General features: G+C 41.5%; 1 protein-coding gene across 1 annotated transcript; it reads left to right on the forward strand.

Annotated features, from left to right (window-relative positions):
- The first annotated feature begins 5,566 nt into the window (after positions 1–5,566).
- Positions 5,567–8,324, forward strand: LOC124131032 (beta-1,4-galactosyltransferase galt-1-like). Its single transcript, XM_046494100.2, has one exon. It carries the CDS (start codon positions 5,689–5,691, stop codon positions 7,216–7,218), a length of 1,530 nt encoding a protein of 509 aa, XP_046350056.2. The 5' UTR covers positions 5,567–5,688; the 3' UTR covers positions 7,219–8,324.
- The last annotated feature ends 11,831 nt before the right edge of the window (positions 8,325–20,155 follow it).

Below are 20,155 nucleotides of genomic sequence, written 5' to 3' on the forward strand. Positions count from 1 at the left end.
CCTTTTGAGTAGTTGATTTCAGCTGGATTCTAACGCTCTACAAATAACTGCCAGTGGTATAATTGTTGTATAATGTGAAAAAGGTATGTATTAACTAATAAAGATTCACTGATTTGAATCGACTTCTCGAGTTTTTCGAAGATCGTTAAATATGATTTATCATCCAAAACTGGCTCTCACAGGAGATATAGCTTGGGTGATATCAAGCGATATCTACACTGTAGATATCGCTGCAATGAAATTGCATCACAATGCTTTGCAGACCATTGTGACGTCATTGGTTACCATGACGTCACAATCAAATGACATCACTAATGGCTCTGCTACTGAAGCTGTTTGCAGTACTTTTTACACTTAAGACACTGCTTATTACTGTCTAGAAACTGAAAAAGTTGGAAGAATGATGTTGGATGATAAATAAAATCTCACCCTCGTGTCTTTTGATATAAAATATATCAACACTTGTTGATAAAAGTGGAAACAATCCTCGGCAAGCCTCGGAGTTTTCCCACTTTTATCAACTCGTGTTGATATATTTGTTATCAAAAGAAACTCGGGTGAGATTCTCTATATCATACCTTCACAATTGCATCCAAAAGAACACTTTAAGATGCATTTATCCGGGAACATACATTGACACTCATAGACACGTTCACGTGTATTGTATTTGCACATGCGCGCACATCGCGTGTGTGTACACGGGTGGCCCAATCTTACACGCAGAGATTCGCTGTACAGAGTTGCTTCCCTTACGTGTTCCAGGTTCCTGGGAATCTCACACGACGGTGATACAACTTAAATGTCCTATTCAAAGCGACGCAAGACCCAACCAGCCTACTTACAAACATGAATTACACAATTTATGAAATAAACGATTCTGTTTGTACGTTAGGGGCCGCATCCGTGGTTTAGTGGATAGAGCGTCTGTCGGCAGGGCGGAAGTTGGTGGTTTAATCCCCTGACCGCGTTATACCAAAAATTGGTACTTTTTGTTACCCTGCCTGGCATTAAGGGGGAAAAACAAGGACTGGTTGGCTTGGAAGTCACTATACTGGGTCTGAGTGGGGTATTCATGTTATACTGCTGCATGGTATTTCAGTGGGCTAGCACTATAAAACGGGATCAGTCCGGACAACGCCTTAAATGGAGGCGAAATTAAACGCGACAACGCCTTTAAACGGAGGCAGAATTAAACGCGACAACGCCTAAATATAGGCGGAATTAAACGCGACAACGCCTTAAACGGAGTCTTAATTAGACGCGACAACGCCTTAAACGGAGGCGGAATTACACGCGACAACGCCTAAATAAAGGCGGAATTAAACGCGACAACGCCTAAATGGAGTCTGAATCAAACGCGATAACGCCTTAAACGGAGGCGGAATTAAACGCAACAACGCCTTAATAAAGGCGGAATTAAACGCGACAACGCTTTTATATGGAGGCGGAATTACAACGCCAACGCCTTTAAATGGAGGCGGAATTAAACGCGACAACGCCTTAAATGGAGGCGGAATTAAACGCGACAACTCCTAAATAGAGGCGGAATTAAACGCGACAACGCATTAAATGGAGACGGAATTAAACGCGACAACGCCTAAATAGAGGCTGAATTAAACGCGACAACGCCTTAAATGGAGGCTGAATTAAACGCGACAACGCCTTAAATGGAGGTAGAATTAAACGCGACAACGCTTTAAGTGGAGGCGGAATTAAACGCGGCAACGCCTTTAAATGGAGGCGGAATTAAACGCGACAAAGCCTTAAATGGAGGCGGAATTAAACGCGACAACGCCTTTAAATGGAGGTGGAATTAAACGCGACAACGCTATAAATGGAGGCTGAATTAAACGCGTAAAACGCCTTTAAATGGGGGCTGAATTAAACGCGACAACTCTTTCAATGGAGGCGGAATTAAACGTGACAACGCTTTTAAATGGAGGCGGAATTACACGCGACAACGCCTTTAAATGGAGACGGAATTAAACGCGACAACGCCTTAAATGGAGGCGGATTCAACAGTTTGTTAATGAGTGGGAAATGACAGGGGATATCGCGAATGTGGAGAAACGAACCGCGGTTTTCTGTGTGACAGGCGATCACTGTAACCACTGGGCCACCCAACGCCTTGGGCTGTTTTTCTTGGAAACTGGCTATTTATACAAATACGGAACTCAGATGCATCTAATATTAAAACTTTCTAGTTCCCCTATTTTCTTAAAACACATATACAAATACATATATCTTGTAGAGCAATGTACGACTGCATTCTGAACAGAACGTTTCAGTTACCTATGTGTGACATTTAACAGAGCTAATAGACTCGTGGTCGACGTGCAGGGGTGTTGTTTAATCCGTGTGTAAGTGCAGGTTGACACTGGTTCAGCTAAGTCCAAGCAAACATGGCTGAGAGTGAATCAAACCTACAGGTAAGTTTATAAATGAAGGCAACACAAGCAGCCTGAAAATAAGGCTTTCTCCCAACACTATAGGCTACGATATTTACTGATCGTTTGCTCTTCGGAGTTTTGTATCGAAAATGACATTCGTCAACTAATTCCTAAAAAAAAATCCGATGGTCCCTCTGTTGATGACGATTATTTAACAATGCATAACTCACGAATGGTTAAGAGCTATCGGCGGTCTGTAAATAATCGATTCTGTACCAGACAATCCAGTGACTGACATCACGTGCAACCAACCGATTCATCGAGCCTGACAACCCGATTCATGTAGTCGCCTCTTACGGCAAGCATTGGTGGCTGAAGACCTATCTGATCCGGACTACCCACGTACGTGATGGAGTGAGGAGAACATGGTTGGTATTCTCTGCTCTCACGGAAGATTAGCAGTCAGAAACCATTTTTCAAGGAGATATTTTTTAATATTTGAATATGAATATAGGCATTTGATCTTAATAGCAATTTTCCAGCAATGTCAGATGAAGCAATTTTCCAGCAATGTCAGATGAAGTAATTTTCCAGCAATGTCAGATAAAGCAATTTTCCAGCAACGTCAGATGAAGTACACCAGCAATGTCAGATGAAGTAATTTTCCAGCAATGTCAGATAAAGCAATTTTCAAGTAATGTCAGATTAAGCAATTTTCAAGCAATGTCAGATGAAGCAATTTTCAAGCAATATCAGATGAAGCAATTTTCCAGTAATTTCAGATGAAGTACACCAGCAAAGTCAGATAAAGCAATTTTCCAGTAATGTCAGATGAAGCAATTTTCAAGCAATGTCAGATGAAGCAATTTTCCAGTAATGTCAGATGAAGCAATTTTCCAGCAACGTCAGATGAAGTAATTTTCAAGCAATGTCAGATGAAGCAATTTTCAAGCAATGTCAGATGAAATACACCAGCAACGTCAGATGAAGCAATTTTCCAGCAACGTCAGATGAAGTAATTTTCCAGCAATGTCAGATTAAGCAATTTTCAAGCAATATCAGATGAAGTACACCAGCAACGTTAGATGAAGCAAATTTTTCCAGCAACGTCAGATGAAGTAATTTTCCAGCAATGTCAGATGAAGCAATTTTTTAAGCAATGACAGATGAAGCAATTTTCCAGCAATATCAGATGAAGTACACCAGCAACGTCAGAAGAAGCAATTTTCCAGCAACGTCAGATGCAGTAATTTTCCAGCAATGTCAGATGAAGCAATTATCCAGCAATGTCAGATGAAGCAATTTTCAAGCACTGTCAGATGAAGTAATTTTCCAGCAAAGTCAGAAGAAGCAATTTTCCAGCAACGTCAGATGCAGTAATTTTCCAGCAATGTCAGATGAAGCAATTTTCCAGCAATGTCAGATGAAGCAATTTTCCAGTAATGTCAGATGAAGCAATTTTCCAGCAACGTCAGATGAAGTAATTTTCAAGCAATGTCAGATGAAGCAATTTTCAAGCAATGTCAGATGAAATACACCAGCAACGTCAGATGAAGCAATTTTCCAGCAACGTCAGATGAAGTAATTTTCCAGCAATGTCAGATTAAGCAATTTTCAAGCAATATCAGATGAAGTACACCAGCAACGTTAGATGAAGCAAATTTTTCCAGCAACGTCAGATGAAGTAATTTTCCAGCAATGTCAGATGAAGCAATTTTTTAAGCAATGACAGATGAAGCAATTTTCCAGCAATATCAGATGAAGTACACCAGCAACGTCAGAAGAAGCAATTTTCCAGCAACGTCAGATGCAGTAATTTTCCAGCAATGTCAGATGAAGCAATTATCCAGCAACGTCAGATGAAGCAATTTTCAAGCACTGTCAGATGAAGTAATTTTCCAGCAACGTCAGAAGAAGCAATTTTCCAGCAACGTCAGATGCAGTAATTTTCCAGCAATGTCAGATGAAGCAATTTTCCAGCAACGTCAGATAAAGTAATTTTCCAGCAATGTCAGATGAAGCAATTTTCAAGCAATGTCAGATGAAGCAATTTTCAAGCACTGTCAGATGAAGCAATTTTCAAGCAATATCAGATGAAATACACCAGCAACGTCAGATGAAGTAATTTTCCTGCAATGTCAGATGAAGTAATTTTCCTGCAATGTCAGATGAAGTAATTTTCCTGCAATGTCAGATGAAGTAATTTTCCTGCAATGTCAGATGAAGTAATTTTCCTGCAATGTCAGATGAAGGACACCAGAAATGGGCTTCACACATGGTACCCATGTCGGGAATCGAACCTGGGCCTTCGGTGTGACGAGCGACCCGAGCACCTGGAAAAAGTGCGCTATATAAAACTATAATTTATGATTATAATATATAATATTCAATAGTTGAAAAATTAATGATATTGCCACACAATCATACTCTCTTGAAGCAACTACGATCATCCGTTCCATACGACAAATGCAGTCATTTACTGATTGGTATCCTGTGAGAACAACGTTTCTTTTTTATCTAATTACCCCGTAACGTGGACAGTAATACAAATGTACATGTACAATGATGTGGGCCATGTTTGCTCTCGTGTGTTCTCCAGTGGGTGTTGATAGATGACTTTAGCGCCCGGAACATGCCGGGACTGCAGGCCGTGCTGCTTAGTTACAAATTACCCGCGCTGTATGTCTGACTGTGATCCCTGTGCAATCATCGCTCCCTCCCCCCTGTCCACCCTACTCCTCTCTCGTTAATGTCATCGTTTTTCACGTTTTCTAATGACCTCAAACTCCCTTTTGATGTCTATCAAATGCAAGCGATCTACGTCATCACTCTACCGCTTCTCATACGACATATTTCATATGAGATGCATACATCTGAATTTTACAAAAAATAAACTTTTAAAAATTCACCTTTACGAAATATTTATCAAAATTCATCGAATACATCAGGATGTTAAAGGAGTACAATTTCGAAAACGAGAAAAACCACACCCTAGTCTACAAACCCGATTAAAAAATGCAGTCGATTTTTATTCCTTTAATGCGTCGGTAAATAAAAAGACAGCAGTGTGTGTTTTCACTTCAAAACAGTTGTCTCCCTTCCCCTATACGTCGTAGTGTTATGCTCGATAGGGGATGTATATAATCTAGGTTAAAAGTTACAAGTGCGATAGAATTAAGTTTGTCGGCGATAGTGTGCTGGTCTCCTGATAAGGGTGGTTGAGATAAAGTCCTATCTGTACTATGTCGCGAGTTGTCGTCTAAGGGCACTAGCTCGACTGAGATTAATTCATACAACCATGGCTCCGGTCATTAACTTCAAGAGAATTATTCTAACCGGCTTATGTGTGTATATTCTTCTGACGGTGTATTTTCTTCTGTCAATCATTCCAATGCATCAGAATGAAGAAACCGGACAATCGTGGCACCATCGTGGCAATGAAATGAACTTTGTACAGCAACCAGTCGACGTGGTGGTCATTGAAGATAACGATGTTAATTCCAAGCTGCAACGCTCGCAACTACCTGTCAAAACAACACAGACTGTGAAAACTAAAATTCCGGGAACGCCAAAGCCAACACGACTACGAACCGTCAAGCGAAGGACGAGGGACATGTTTCAAGAGTTTTTGAAGCCAAGTAAGGTGCATTTAAATTTCACTGAAATTGCTCCTAAAATTTTTGCTTTTTCAGCGTTCTTAGATGACAGATATGACACCTCATATGTCCGGGTCGTCGTGATAGCCCCGAGCGGTCGGAAGAAGCGCATGACAGGCTTCTATTGTGTCTTCAACAACAATGACATGATCGAAATGGTATATTATGAAACATGTGAAAACCATCTTCAAGTCAACGCATACTATATGTTATCGTGCGCAGTGCCTGAGTCAATAGCAAGGAAATTCCACGACATCAACATTCTAACAATCTCCCCGTCCAAAACAGCAAGCCCCGGCCGCTATAAGATCATAAATGTTGTTAATAACCGAGGAAGATTTGAAAGTGACAGACGGAGACAAATGGGACGTTTTGCCGTATGTATTCCTCCGCTGTTTGGTAGTGTTAACCCTTTACGCCTCGTAGAATTCATTGAACTGTCACGCCTACTGGGGAGTAATCATTTCACGTTTTACACACATTTTGTATCGGAGGATGTGATGCAGGTATTAAAGCATTACGAGAGACAGGGTGTTGTTACCGTCATGCCGTGGTACCTCCCTGTCAAGAATATATGGTACAAGGGACAATCCGCCGCTGTGGGGGACTGTCTCCTCAGGAATATGCATATTAATCATCTTGTGGCCTTTAACGATATCGACGAATATATCATGCCTCATTATAACAACTCGTGGAGTTCCTTTCTGGAGTATGTGCATCATCAACAATCATCTAAAGGCGTTAAAACGGGGAATATTGCAGTTTATAGGTTTAAAAGTGCATTCTTTGAAGTTCCAACATACGCGAACGCCAGGAATCTATCAAAGGAACAACAGGGATTTCAGCTGACAATGGACAAGTTTGTTTCACTGAGGCAGACAAAGAGGACTACAAAATTGAGCAAGATACGTACGAAGATGATGGCGTACCCCACACGGGTATTTGAGTTGGGTATCCACCATCTTAGTAAGCAGATCAGAGAGGAATATTTCTGCCTCGATGTGGAACCGGAAGTAGCCTTTTTACACCACTACCGGAATTGTGACCGCATGTGGGATATGAGCTGCGATGAATATGTACAAGACAAAACGGCTTTGCGTTTCAAATATTCTTTAGTCAACAACACTATAAGTGCTTTAAAACTATTAAAACATACACTGGCGTCTATATGATCATTAATTATGTGCCACATGACAGAGTGCTTCCGGAACTATATGTGCAATGATCCAGGCGTACTGAGGGCGCCTGGAAAGATTGTTTAGCCATCTATTAGTGGTATACATGTTATGTAATTCTACCTCCACCCGTGAGGATTATCCCCCTTTCCTTGTATCAACCATGGCGTTTCAATAAACACGTGTTCCGTTCCAATACTCTGTGGTTGGTTCAACTCCTGGGTCCTTACTGGCTTAGCGGCAGTGTTGGGAAACTCCTGGGTCCTTACTGGCTTAGCGGCAGTGTTGGGAAACTCCTGGGTCCTTACTGGCTTGGCGGCAGTGGTGGGAAACTCCTTTGTCCTTGCTGGCGCAAGGAGAATCCCGACTGCAGAAGGAATGGGATTGGCGTATATAGTGACTGTCATGTTTACTTGACGTTTTTTTGGTGTTTACTTGGTATTTACGTCCACACAATGTATTTAGTCAGTTGCATGTTGCCATGTCAACTCTGGGAAATTATCAAGCGTTGATTTATGTTAAGAAGGGATTAGGTTCAGTCCAATTAGCATGCCAGCAACTTAATAGCAATGTTGATTCAAGTCATTAAACACCACTTTGTTATCATGAAGTCTTTGATAGGCATTTAGAAGTTGCCATTCACCTGTATTATGTATTTCATCCATATACTGATTGTTATCATTGCCCTAATTACAAGGTTTAGACAGGATCTCTGTACAGGTACAACGTGCTTTGAGAATCCTGCAATCGACCGAAATCTGCATGGCATTTACGAACCGGATGTCAATTTCGTTACGCGATTCTGATTGGACTGTGCACAGACTCGTTAGTCCAGCCAATATACAACTCCATAATAACAGCCTAGTTCGGCAAGGGTGGAAAATGGACTTTTACAGTCAGTTAACTCCCTTGACTCGGGAAGATGAGGTACAAAGTCAAGACAATGTCTATGTGCAGTTACGTCTAGATAGTGCCAACATAATTCTCTATAGAGACAGCGTATTATATTTTCTTGTAGATTGACCTTTGAATGATCCTTAATTTGGTTATTTGACTTTATACTAAAACTTTTTGGTTTGGTTTCTTTGTTTGTTGTTTTACGCCGCACTCAGCAATATTCCAGCTATATGACGGCGGTCTGTAAATAATCGAGTCTGGACCAGAAAATCCAGTGATTTACATCGTTAATATCGATCCACGCAATTCGGATCGATGACATGCTTCAACCAAGTCAGCGAGCCTGACCACCCGATCCCGTTAGTCGCCTTTTACGACAAGCATGGGTTGCTGAAGACCTATTCTAACGCGGATCTTCACGGGTCTAAAACTCTATGGATATAGGGATACCACACCGTTTGTATCGCTGTCAACAATTTTCTGCGCGATACTTGAATTATTCGTGGTCTGAATCTTGATACAATGAATTCTTAGAATGTTTTCAATTTGCGTTTATATACTTTATATTTTATGTATTTTTTATACATTTTTATAGCATCCTTAAAGCACAATGATTCCACGTTTTACTATCCCTGTACAATACCACGAGGACAGGCGTATCGGAGGATATTGTTTCCATTTTAAAAGTAGATAAATTAATATTTTTTATTAATTGACATCAAGAACAGTCTTCTATTTTGGATGCAATAAGTGACTTGGTGTGTTTCAGTAATTTTGTAGCGTTATAACAAATATACTGAACAACAAAAGTTCCTGTGACATTGAATAAGATTAAATGCAAAGTTATGTTTATTACCAATTCTGAAACAATTTCGGTTTGCAACAGATAAAAGACTCCTTGTAAGTGTTCAAATGGTTTAATTTGCCATACAGACTTCAGAAAATGCGTGATTTCATTAAAAAACATGAACATGCCAAAATGTCAATTTACAAATCAATAGCGTGTGTGTCCACCTCTGGTTGCGATGCAAGCAACACATCTTCGTCTCATGGAATGGACTAGGCGTCGCACAAAGTCCTGTGGGATATCTGTCCATATCTGCTGGAGCATGTTTCGAAGTTCCTGTAGTGTCTGTGGAACACGCGGTTGACGTCGAAGGCGCCGATCCATCTCATCCCACATGTGCTCGATTGGTGAGAGATCGGGGGAGCGAGCAGGCCAGGGGATGACATTCACGTTGTTTCGTTGAAGAGAATCCTGAACAAATCGAGCAATATGAGGCCGGGCGTTGTCATGTTGAAAGGTAATATTACGATTAGACAATGGACGATAGTAGGAGCAACTATCCGGTGACCCGCACACGTCCATGCTTTGAGGGCAGTTTGAAGTCATACCTCAATAGCAGTGTAACATGTGTAGGAGCTATATAGTCTAGCCCTCCGCCTTTAATACATTGGGTCATACCTAAAGACGTTAAAAGATGGTACTTGTTGTTACCCTGCCTGGCGCTCGGCACTGAGGGAATAACACAAGAACTGGTCGGCTTTGAGTGTAAATAAAACTGCAATTGCAATGTGTAGATGATTTTGGTTTCCGTACTTATAAAGTACAGCTGTTGTGTTTATAAAGTACAGCTGTTGTGTTTATAAAGCACAGCTGTTATATTTATAAAGTACAGCTGCTGCAGTGTTGTATAGTACATCTGTTACGGTGTTTATAAAAAACAGCTATTGCTGTGTTTATAAAGTACAGCCGTTGTGTTTACAAAGTACAGCCGTTGTGTTTATAAAGTACAGCTGTTGTGTTTATAAAGTACAGCTGTTATGATTGTTAAGTAGAGCTGTTGTGTTTATAAAGTACAGCTGCTGCAGTGTTGTATAGTACATATGTTACGGTGTTAATAAAGTACAGCTGTTGCGGTGTTATATAGTACAGCTGTTTTGTTTATAAAGTACAGCTGTTGTGTTTATAAAGTACAGCTGTTATGATTGTTAAATAGAGCTGTTGTGTTTATAAAGTACGGCTGTTGCGGTGTTTATAAAGTACAGCTGTTATGTTTATAAAGTACAGCTGCTGCAGTGGTGTATAGTACATATGTTACGGTGTTAATAAAGTACAGCTGTTGCGGTGTTATATAGTACAGCTGTTGTGTTTATAAAGTACAGCTGTTATGATTGTTAAGTAGAGCTGTTGTGTTTATAAAGTACGGCTGTTGCGGTGTTAATAAAGTACAGCTGTTATGTTTATAAAGTACAGCTGCTGCAGTGTTGTATAGTACATATGTTACGGTGTTAATAAAGTACAGCTGTTGCGGTGTTATATAGTACAGCTGTTGTGTTTATAAAGTACAGCTGTTATGATTGTTAAGTAGAGCTGTTGTGTTTATAAAGTACGGCTGTTGCGGTGTTAATAAAGTACAGTTGTTATGTTTATAAAGTACAGCTGCTGCAGTGTTGTATAGTACATCTGTTACGGTGTTAATAAAGTACAGCTGTTGTGTTTATAAAGTACAGCTGTTGTGTTTATAATGTACAGCTGCTGAAGTGTTGTATAGTACATCTGTTTCGGTGTTAATAAAGTACAGCTGCTGCGGTGTTATATAGTACAGCTGTTTCGGTATATTAATGTTATTGCAGTCTGATATATTTTGTAACAATATAATGCTAATGTTATTATTGGTATATTTGCTATTGTTGTATGTGAGAGTCTTGATATTGTTGTTGGTATATTTATAACTGCAAACCACGGTCACCATGGAGGCTGATTGCCCATTCCTCGCTAATATACGTGTTTCAAAAACCTGTTTCGACATGTAAAGGGTGAGGCGTGAACGTGTCACTTCGCAAGATCCGTTTCTTTACGTGAGACAAAAAACGGTAAATATATTATATGCATGTTTCCTTTCATGTCCACGTGTTCATAATCTCGAACTGAAGGTGTCCCCCTGGAGACCTGTCACTCACCCCAGTATCAAAGGACCCGTTATCAGTTCGATAAGACTGATCAAGATCCTAGACCTAGTTAACCCTGGCTGTATCTCATGAATCATATCCATATACACAAGCTCAGGGCTATGCATTTAACGTGAAAGGCAAGTCCTATACATTAAGACTATTCCTTTAAAAACTTACAAATTAAGTATATATTAAGTATACTACAATAATTAATTATATATGCATCAATTAAATATGTGTTAATACAGTAGCTCCCCGTTCTAATCCTACGTATTTCAGATAATACCTTTGATAGTCAACGGTGGACTACAGCTATATGACGGTGGTCCACGCAGTGTAACTGTCAGCAATACTACAGCTATATGACGGTGGTCCACACAGTGTAACGTCAGCAATACTACAGCTATATGACGGTGGTCAACAGAGTGTAACGTCAGCAATACTACAGCTATATGACAGTGGTACACACGGTGTAACTGTCAGCAATTCTACAACTATATGACGGTGGTCAACAGAGTGTAACGTCAGCAATACTACAGCTATATGACGGTGGTCCACACAGTATAACGTCAGCAATACTACAGCTATATGACGGTGGTCCACGCAGTGTAACTGTCAGCAATACTACAGCTATATGACAGTGGTCCACACAGTGTAACGTCAGCAATACTACAGCTATATGACGGTGGTCCACACAGTGTAACGTCAGCAATACTACAGCTATATGACGGTGGTACACACGGTGTAACTGTCAGCAATACTACAGCTATATGACGGTGGTACACACGGTGTAACTGTCAGCAATACTACAGCTATATGACAGTGGTCCACGCAGTGTAACTGTCAGCAATACTACAGCTATATGACAGTGGTCCACACAGTGTAACGTCAGCAATACTACAGCTATATGACGGTGGTCCACACAGTGTAACGTCAGCAATACTACAGCTATATGATGGTGGTCCACACAGTGTAACGTCAGCAATACTACAGCTATATGACGGTGGTACACACGGTGTAACTGTCAGCAATACTACAGCTATATGACGGTGGTCCACGTAGTGTATCTATCAGCAATACTACAGCTATATGACAGTGGTCAACACAGTGTAACTGTGTCCAATACTACAGCTATATGACAGTGGTCCACACAGTGTAACTATCAGCAATACTACAGCTATATGACAGGGGCCCAGACAGTGTAACGTTAGCAATACTACAGCTATATGACAGTGGTCCACACAGTGTAACGTTAGCAATACTACAGCTATATGACAGTGGTCCACACAGTGTAACGTCAGCAAGACTACAGCTATATGACAGTGGTCCACACAGTGTAACTATCAGCAATACTACAGCTATATGACAGTGGTCCACACAGTGTAACGTCAGCAATACTACAGCTACATGGCGGTGGTCCACACAGTGAAACTGTCTCCAATACTACAGCTATATGACGGTGACCCACACAGTGTAACGTTAGCAATACCACAGCTATATGACAGTGGTCCACACAGTGTAACGTCAGCAAGACTACAGCTATATGACAGTGGTCCACACAGTGTAACTATCAGCAATACTACAGCTATATGACAGTGGTCCACACAGGTTAACGTCAGCAATACTAAAGCTATATGACAGTGGTCCACACAGTGTAACGTTAGCAATACTACAGCTATATGACAGTGGTCCACACAGTGTAACGTCAGCAAGACTACAGCTATATGACAGTGGTCCACACAGTGTAACTATCAGCAATACTACAGCTATATGACAGTGGTCCACACAGTGTAACGTCAGCAAGACTACAGCTATATGACAGTGGTCCACACAGTGTAACTATCAGCAATACTACAGCTATATGACAGTGGTCCACACAGTGTAACGTCAGCAATACTACAGCTACATGGCGGTGGTCCACACAGTGAAACTGTCTCCAATACTACAGCTATATGACGGTGACCCACACAGTGTAACGTTAGCAATACCACAGCTATATGACAGTGGTCCACACAGTGTAACGTCAGCAAGACTACAGCTATATGACAGTGGTCCACACAGTGTAACTATCAGCAATACTACAGCTATATGACAGTGGTCCACACAGGTTAACGTCAGCAATACTAAAGCTATATGACAGTGTTCCACACAGTGTAACGTTAGCAATACTACAGCTATATGACAGTGGTCCACACAGTGTAACGTCAGCAAGACTACAGCTATATGACAGTGGTCCACACAGTGTAACTATCAGCAATACTACAGATATATGATGGTGGTCCACACAGTGTAACGTCAGCAATACTACAGCTACATGGCGGTGGTCCACACAGTGAAACTGTCTCCAATACTACAGCTATATGACGGTGACCCACACAGTGTAACGTTAGGAATACCACAGCTATATGACAGTGGTCCACACAGTGTAACGTCAGCAAGACTACAGCTATATGACAGTGGTCCACACAGTGTAACTATCAGCAATACTACAGCTATATGACAGTGGTCCACACAGGTTAACGTCAGCAATACTAAAGCTATATGACAGTGGTCCACACAGTGTAACGTCAGCAATACTACAGCTACATGGCGGTGGTCCACAGAGTGAAACTGTCTCCAATACTACAGCTATATGACGGTGACCCACACAGTGTAACTATAAGCAATACTACAGCTACATGGCGGTGGTCCACACAGTGTAACGGTCTCCAATACTACAGCTATATGACGGTGACCCACACAGTGTAACTATCAGCAATACTACAGCTATATAACGGCGGTCCACCCAGTGTCGCTATCAGCAATACTACAGCTATATGACGGTGACCAAAACAGTGTTACTATCAGCAATACTACAGCTATATGACGGTGACCCACACAGTGTAGCTATCAGCAATACTACAGCTATATGACGGTGACCCACACAGTGTAACGTCAGCAAGACTACAGCTATATGACGGTGACCCACACAGTGTAGCTATCAGCAATACTACAGCTATATGACAGTGGTCCACACAGTGTAACTATCAGCAATACTACAGCTATATGACAGTGGCCCACACAGTGTAACGTCAGCAATACTACAGATATATGATGGTGGTCCACACAGTGTAATCGTCAGCAATACTACAGCTATATGACAGTGGTCCACACAGTGTAACTATCAGCAATACTAAAGCTATATGACGGTGACCCACACAGTGTAACTATCAGCAATACTACAGCTATATGACAGTGGTCCACACAGTGTAACTGTCAGCAATAATACAGATATATGACGGTGTTCCACACAGTGTAACTGTCAGCAATACTACAGCTATATGACGGTGGTCCGCACAGTGTAACTGTCAGCAATACTACAGCTATATGACGGTGGTCCACACAGTGTAATGTCAGCAATACTACAGATATATGATGGTGGTCCACACAGTGTAACCGTCAGCAATACTACAGCTATATGACAGTGGTCCACACAGTGTAACTATCAGCAATACTAAAGCTATATGACGGTGACCCACACAGTGTAACTATCAGCAATACTACAGCTATATGACAGTGGTCCACACAGTGTAACTGTCAGCAATACTACAGCTATATGACGGTGTTCCACACAGTGTAACTGTCAGCAATACTACAGCTATATGACGGTGGTCCGCACAGTGTAACTGTCAGCAATACTACAGCTATATGACGGTGGTCCACACAGTGTAACTGTCAGCAATACTACAGCTACATGATGGTTCTAAGGCGGCGGGGCTCTGTTCAAGGCACACTGTTTCATTAACGTGACGCAAATGTCGTCACTGTATTTCACGACATGCTTCCAACGTCTTTTTTCTGCCATATGTGTCCATGTACCTGATACATGTACACAGCCCGGCGCACGCGCGTTGACCGCTACCAGACGCTTATCTCACGCGCGAGGTAATAAATTACGCGCTTGTCACATAAAACTTTAAGCTATGGTCTGATTTAATCCATTATCAGGGAGGAATAAATATCCTATTTGGGGTTGTTGTTGTTTTTAAATCGATATGTTTTGTTTAAATAAAAGTGGACTTTAGTCAAGAAAACACTCAAGATTTTGCAGGGCATGCACAAGAAGAGCACAACATTTAGTTCAAATACGGGGGCGTTCCCCAGAATGTTCAGATACGCTACTTCCTCAGGAAACAGGAAAATGCATGCATTCTCTTGAAAGTTTGTGTGTTTGATCTGACACTGATATATCGATCGATCGATCGCGGAACCGCCTTAGTGAGGTTTTGTTTGTTTTTTTGTTGTTTAACGCCGCATTTAGCAATATTCCAGCTACATGACGGCGGTCTGTAAATAATCCAGTGACTGATATCCACGCATCGATCTAAGCAATAGGGATACGATGACATGCATCAACCATGACAGCTGGCCTGACCACCCGATCCATTTAGCTTCTTACGACCAGCATAGATGCTGGGGACCTTTGTTCTTACCCGGAAACCCCACGAGTGTCTTCATGGGGTAAGTCTTAGAGCCATGGAAACGGTCGGCCAGAGAGGTTTTGTCGCAACCGTATTGACAACAGATTATGGCCTAACCAGCGATGGAGAACTATTCGGTTCAGCGGCGAGTTAATGTATAGCAGAGCCAGGATGTAACGACTGCATATGGGAGGTCGACAAATTTGGCGTGGCAGATTATGGTGTGGGGGTTAATCCCCCTGGTAGAACAAACCTGGTGCAACTGCACGGCATCTTAACGGCCTAACGCTGAAATGCTACAGCCGTACGTTGTTTTCATTATGTACAACCTAGCGGAATAAAGACCGCCTCCGTGGTCTAGTGGTAGAACGGCCGCCCGGAGTGCGGAACGTCCGGGGTTCGATCCCCGACTGCGTCATTCCAAAAGACCTTAACAGATGGTACTTGTTGCTACCCTGTCTGGCGCTAGGCATTAAGGGGCTAAAACAAGGACTGGTCGGCTCGGAGTCAGTATACTGTGTCTGAGTGGGGTATTCATGTTAAACTGCGGCATGGTATCTCAGTGGGCTAGCACTATAAATCGGCATCAGTCTGGACTAGTACAAGCAGCCACACACACACACACACACACACACACACACGTGCATACACGTCGCTATGTGAGTGCAATAATCTTCGACGCGACGTTAAACCCCATTTCACCTCACCTCACCTAGCGGAATATTTCAACATGACAATGCTGGACCGCATACAGCATAACGGGTTTACCATGGAGCCATTATGTATTGTCCTCCCGTGGTCCTCCACATTGGAACCAGACAGAACACCAATATAACGCATCAGATCGAAACGTATGACAGCGTCGTCCAAGGCCTACTTGCACAAAGTGATCTTAGCACAACAACTATCTAACGCCGATACTTCAACACAGGCTTACAGTAGACTTAGCGCTACAATAGCTTTGTGCAAGTGGGCCTGGACGCAACAGCTCCAGCATCTGCGCTGCAGGCCGAGTGGGACAGTATTCCCCACCGTGTGCTCCCTACTCTTACGTCGTCCATGGGCAGTAGGTGGCCGGCTGTACAATGACACGAAAAAAGGACGCGAGACAAATCTCGTGACCTTGACCGTTATCATTTTCCGTGTAATGTCTTCATATTCGACACACGTGTCCCGTTTGCAGTATGACATCAGCTGTCACGTGTTCAAATGAGCAGGAAATGTTCATCACTTCCTACACCAAAATCGGCGTTTTCTTTTCTTTTCTGTTTTTGTCTGTGTTGCGGTGGGGTGACGCGGCTGGCCTACATCACAGCCAAATGCGCCATCCCCTATAGTGCGTCACTAGTCATTGAAGCGGACGTAAAATATCTTCGTAACTTAGCATCTTGGCTATCCTGCAAGAAGTGGCAGTAAGATATTAATAGTAGCCTTGTGATACATACTTTGGTTGCTGCGAAATCAAAGCTATATTGTTTGCTTTTCCGCTTTTACTATACGGCACCCACATTGGTGTATAATTTGGCAAAAGGAAATGTCTCAGAGGAAGTCTCCTTTGATGAATTAAGAGACATTCTGAGCTTTAAAAACCATTAAAAACGCAAGCTCAACAAACTAATTTTTTAGAACCCGTTAATTAGAAAATGACAAATATTTTGTCCATTTCGTCACATGGGATGTTATGCAAAGTTTCTCAAAACCAAGAAAGAGATAGCAATAATGATTAGTTATATGTGGAGATATCATGTTGACTGACTTACATGAATCAAATATATTGATAAAACCATTGTCTATCCACCCGTGAAGATCCGGTTCAGAATAGGTCTTTAGCAACCCATGCTTGCCAGTAAAAGCCGACTATGCTTGTCGTAAGAGGCCACAAACGAGATCGGGTGGTCAGGCTCGCTGACTTGGTTGATGCATGTCATCGTATCCCAAGTGCATGGATCGATGCTCATGATGTCAATCACTGGATTGTCTTGTCCAGACTCGATTATTTACAGACCGCCGTCATATCGCTGGAATATTCCTGAGTGCAGCGTTAAACAACAAACAAAACAAACCAATGTCTATCGAAACATGTATGAGTGAATGAGTGAGTATGGTTTTACGCCGCTTTTAGCAATATTCCAGCAATATCACGGTGGGGGACACCAGAAATAGGCTTCACACATTGTACCCATGTCGGGAATCGAACCCGGGTCTTCGGCGTGACGAGCGAACGCTTTAACCACCAGGCTACCCGACTGCCCCTGGAAACATGTATGCCTCCATATTGGAGTTTTTTCATCTGACACCCTCACTCAATTTTTTGATAAAACTGATAATCCTCACCATATTAAGCTTAAATAATTATTTATCCATGACATTAATCTTGTAGAAAACAACATGTGGTATGTCCCCAGGTCTCTGGCAGCATTTTTTATAGAAAATCTCAAAGTATTATTCTGTGACGGAGTTGACATTGTTATAACTGTTGTAATGTCTTCAGCTAAATCTTGAACTGGAGTGAACAAAACTTGCATTCTGCAAAATAACAAAAGGCATCCATCATACTGACAACAGAATGCACCCCCGTGTCACTTAAACCACGAAGCAAATACATCAGAATATGGCCAGTTTTATTAAAAGATCCCCCGGTGATACTTCCATCATCTATGTGTAGGGGTCATATCTGAATTGGGGGCACGGGTGGCCCAGTCGTCTAAGGCGCCGCGATTCGCTGTGCAGAGTTGCGTCCCTTGGGCAGGTCAGATACCTATGATTGTGGGTTCGAATCCCGGTTCGCCCCGCTTGTGTTTCTAGGTTTTTCAGCACCATACCCGTGCTCGTGTGTTTCACCGAAGTGGTAAACGTCTGAGACCTGCATCACTTTGGGCTTTTCTCCCATATTAAGCTGACACGCCGCGATATAACTGGAATACTGTTAAAAGCGGCGTTAAACCCAACTCACTCACTCATATCTGAATTCTCAACTCGGTAACAATTTCTGTAAGGTCCGTGACTTGATTTCCCCAACCATGTAAACTGCATGAGTTGTAATTACTTATGGTTCTCTTACCATCTTAAATATGTTTTAATAACATCACTGATCATATACATATATATGGTATAATGAATATTTGTTGTGTTCATTTAAATTTCAGATTTACTTGAAATAATGTTGCAGACATTTCTGCAATGTCCACACTTACTGTTCACTCCATCTGATCACAAAGATAATGTGACGGGGTTGATATACAGAACATTATGTACACGGCCTTTTGCAACAATTCAAAGGGCCCAAAGTTCATATCAGTACCCTATCTTACAGCGGCTTATGTACTCTATGTACAGTCTATCTATCTCATATCATACCCCGTGTTGAAAACACTGATAAACATGTGACGGTGAGGACATGTGTATGCTGTTGTGACTCCATCTTCCCGGGATAACACGGTAGTTTATGGATAACAACTTCTTTAATACTAAAGTATAAAATTGTGTCTGCCTTGTCATCCGTCAACTTCTAAGTAATGCCTATCAAACAATTTAGGACAACATCATCAGCAAAGAGCAGCAGTTTAATTGTTTCAATAACTTCACTTACAAAACTGCCCCGGCATTCACTTGCCTCAGTTTCAGACACTAATTCATTAATAAAGAGGATAAACAATAACGGGCTCAACATACAGCCCTGTCTTACACCACAAGGGGTGTTAAAAACATCCCATCTGCTATTACTTATCTTCACACATGCACAAACATTTTTATACATATTTTCAATAACTTTATACATTTTACCATGAACGCGTTTTTGGAGAAGTGCATACAACAGTTTCTTTCTATCAACAAAATCGAACGCTTTTCTAAAATCTATAAAGGCGGCATAAAAGCGATGTTTTGGTTTTCTTAAATACTTTTGACACAATGCCTGCAAAACAAAAATATTATCAGTTGTTGAATGATCCTCTCTAAATCAAGCTTGGGATTCCGTTACATCTCGTTGATTTCAGCCCAGTATCTAAGTCTATGTTCAACAACAGAAGTAAATATTTTTCCCATTACATTTAGGAGGGATATTCCTCTATAATTGTTAGGATTTCTTGACTTACCAGATTTATACAAAGGAATTATAAGGCCAATATTCCAGGCACAAGGGAAAGTCCCTGTCTTTAAAATGGCATTGAAAAGTATATTTAAGTATGGGACGATATTCATGCAATATTTGTAGAACTCGAGCGGTATTCCGTCCGATCCAGGCGCCAGATACTCACACTGGATAGATGAAGACTTCTATCACTACTGTCACGTGACAAGATTGTGTCTTCCATTCAGAAGGATAAGGTTGCCGGTGCCCGCTATGGCAATGGAACTAAAAAAAGTTGGAAAAGCTTTGAAAAGGCCGGCCAAACGTAATGTGACGCAGTTGACAAAAAAGATAGGGACAGATGTTGTCACAGACCCGAAAATATATTCATTGTAATTCAAACATTTTATCTGTTCTGATACAAATATCACTATATACAAATAATGGCACGCAAAAATAATTGAAAACATATATAAAAATGAAAGTGATGAAAATTGCCATTGATTCCAGCCGGCAGGACCTGAGGACACACACTTTTACCAACACTTTGCAC

Source organism: Haliotis rufescens, unplaced genomic scaffold, assembly GCF_023055435.1.
Source record: "Haliotis rufescens isolate VD_foot unplaced genomic scaffold, xgHalRufe1.0.p SCAF_10, whole genome shotgun sequence".
NCBI lineage: Eukaryota > Metazoa > Mollusca > Gastropoda > Lepetellida > Haliotidae > Haliotis > Haliotis rufescens.

Bases quoted from the DNA above. Each gene is read 5' to 3' on its own strand.
- LOC124131032 (XM_046494100.2), top strand. From the start codon at position 5,689: ATGGCTCCGGTCATTAACTTCAAGAGAATTATTCTAACCGGCTTATGT.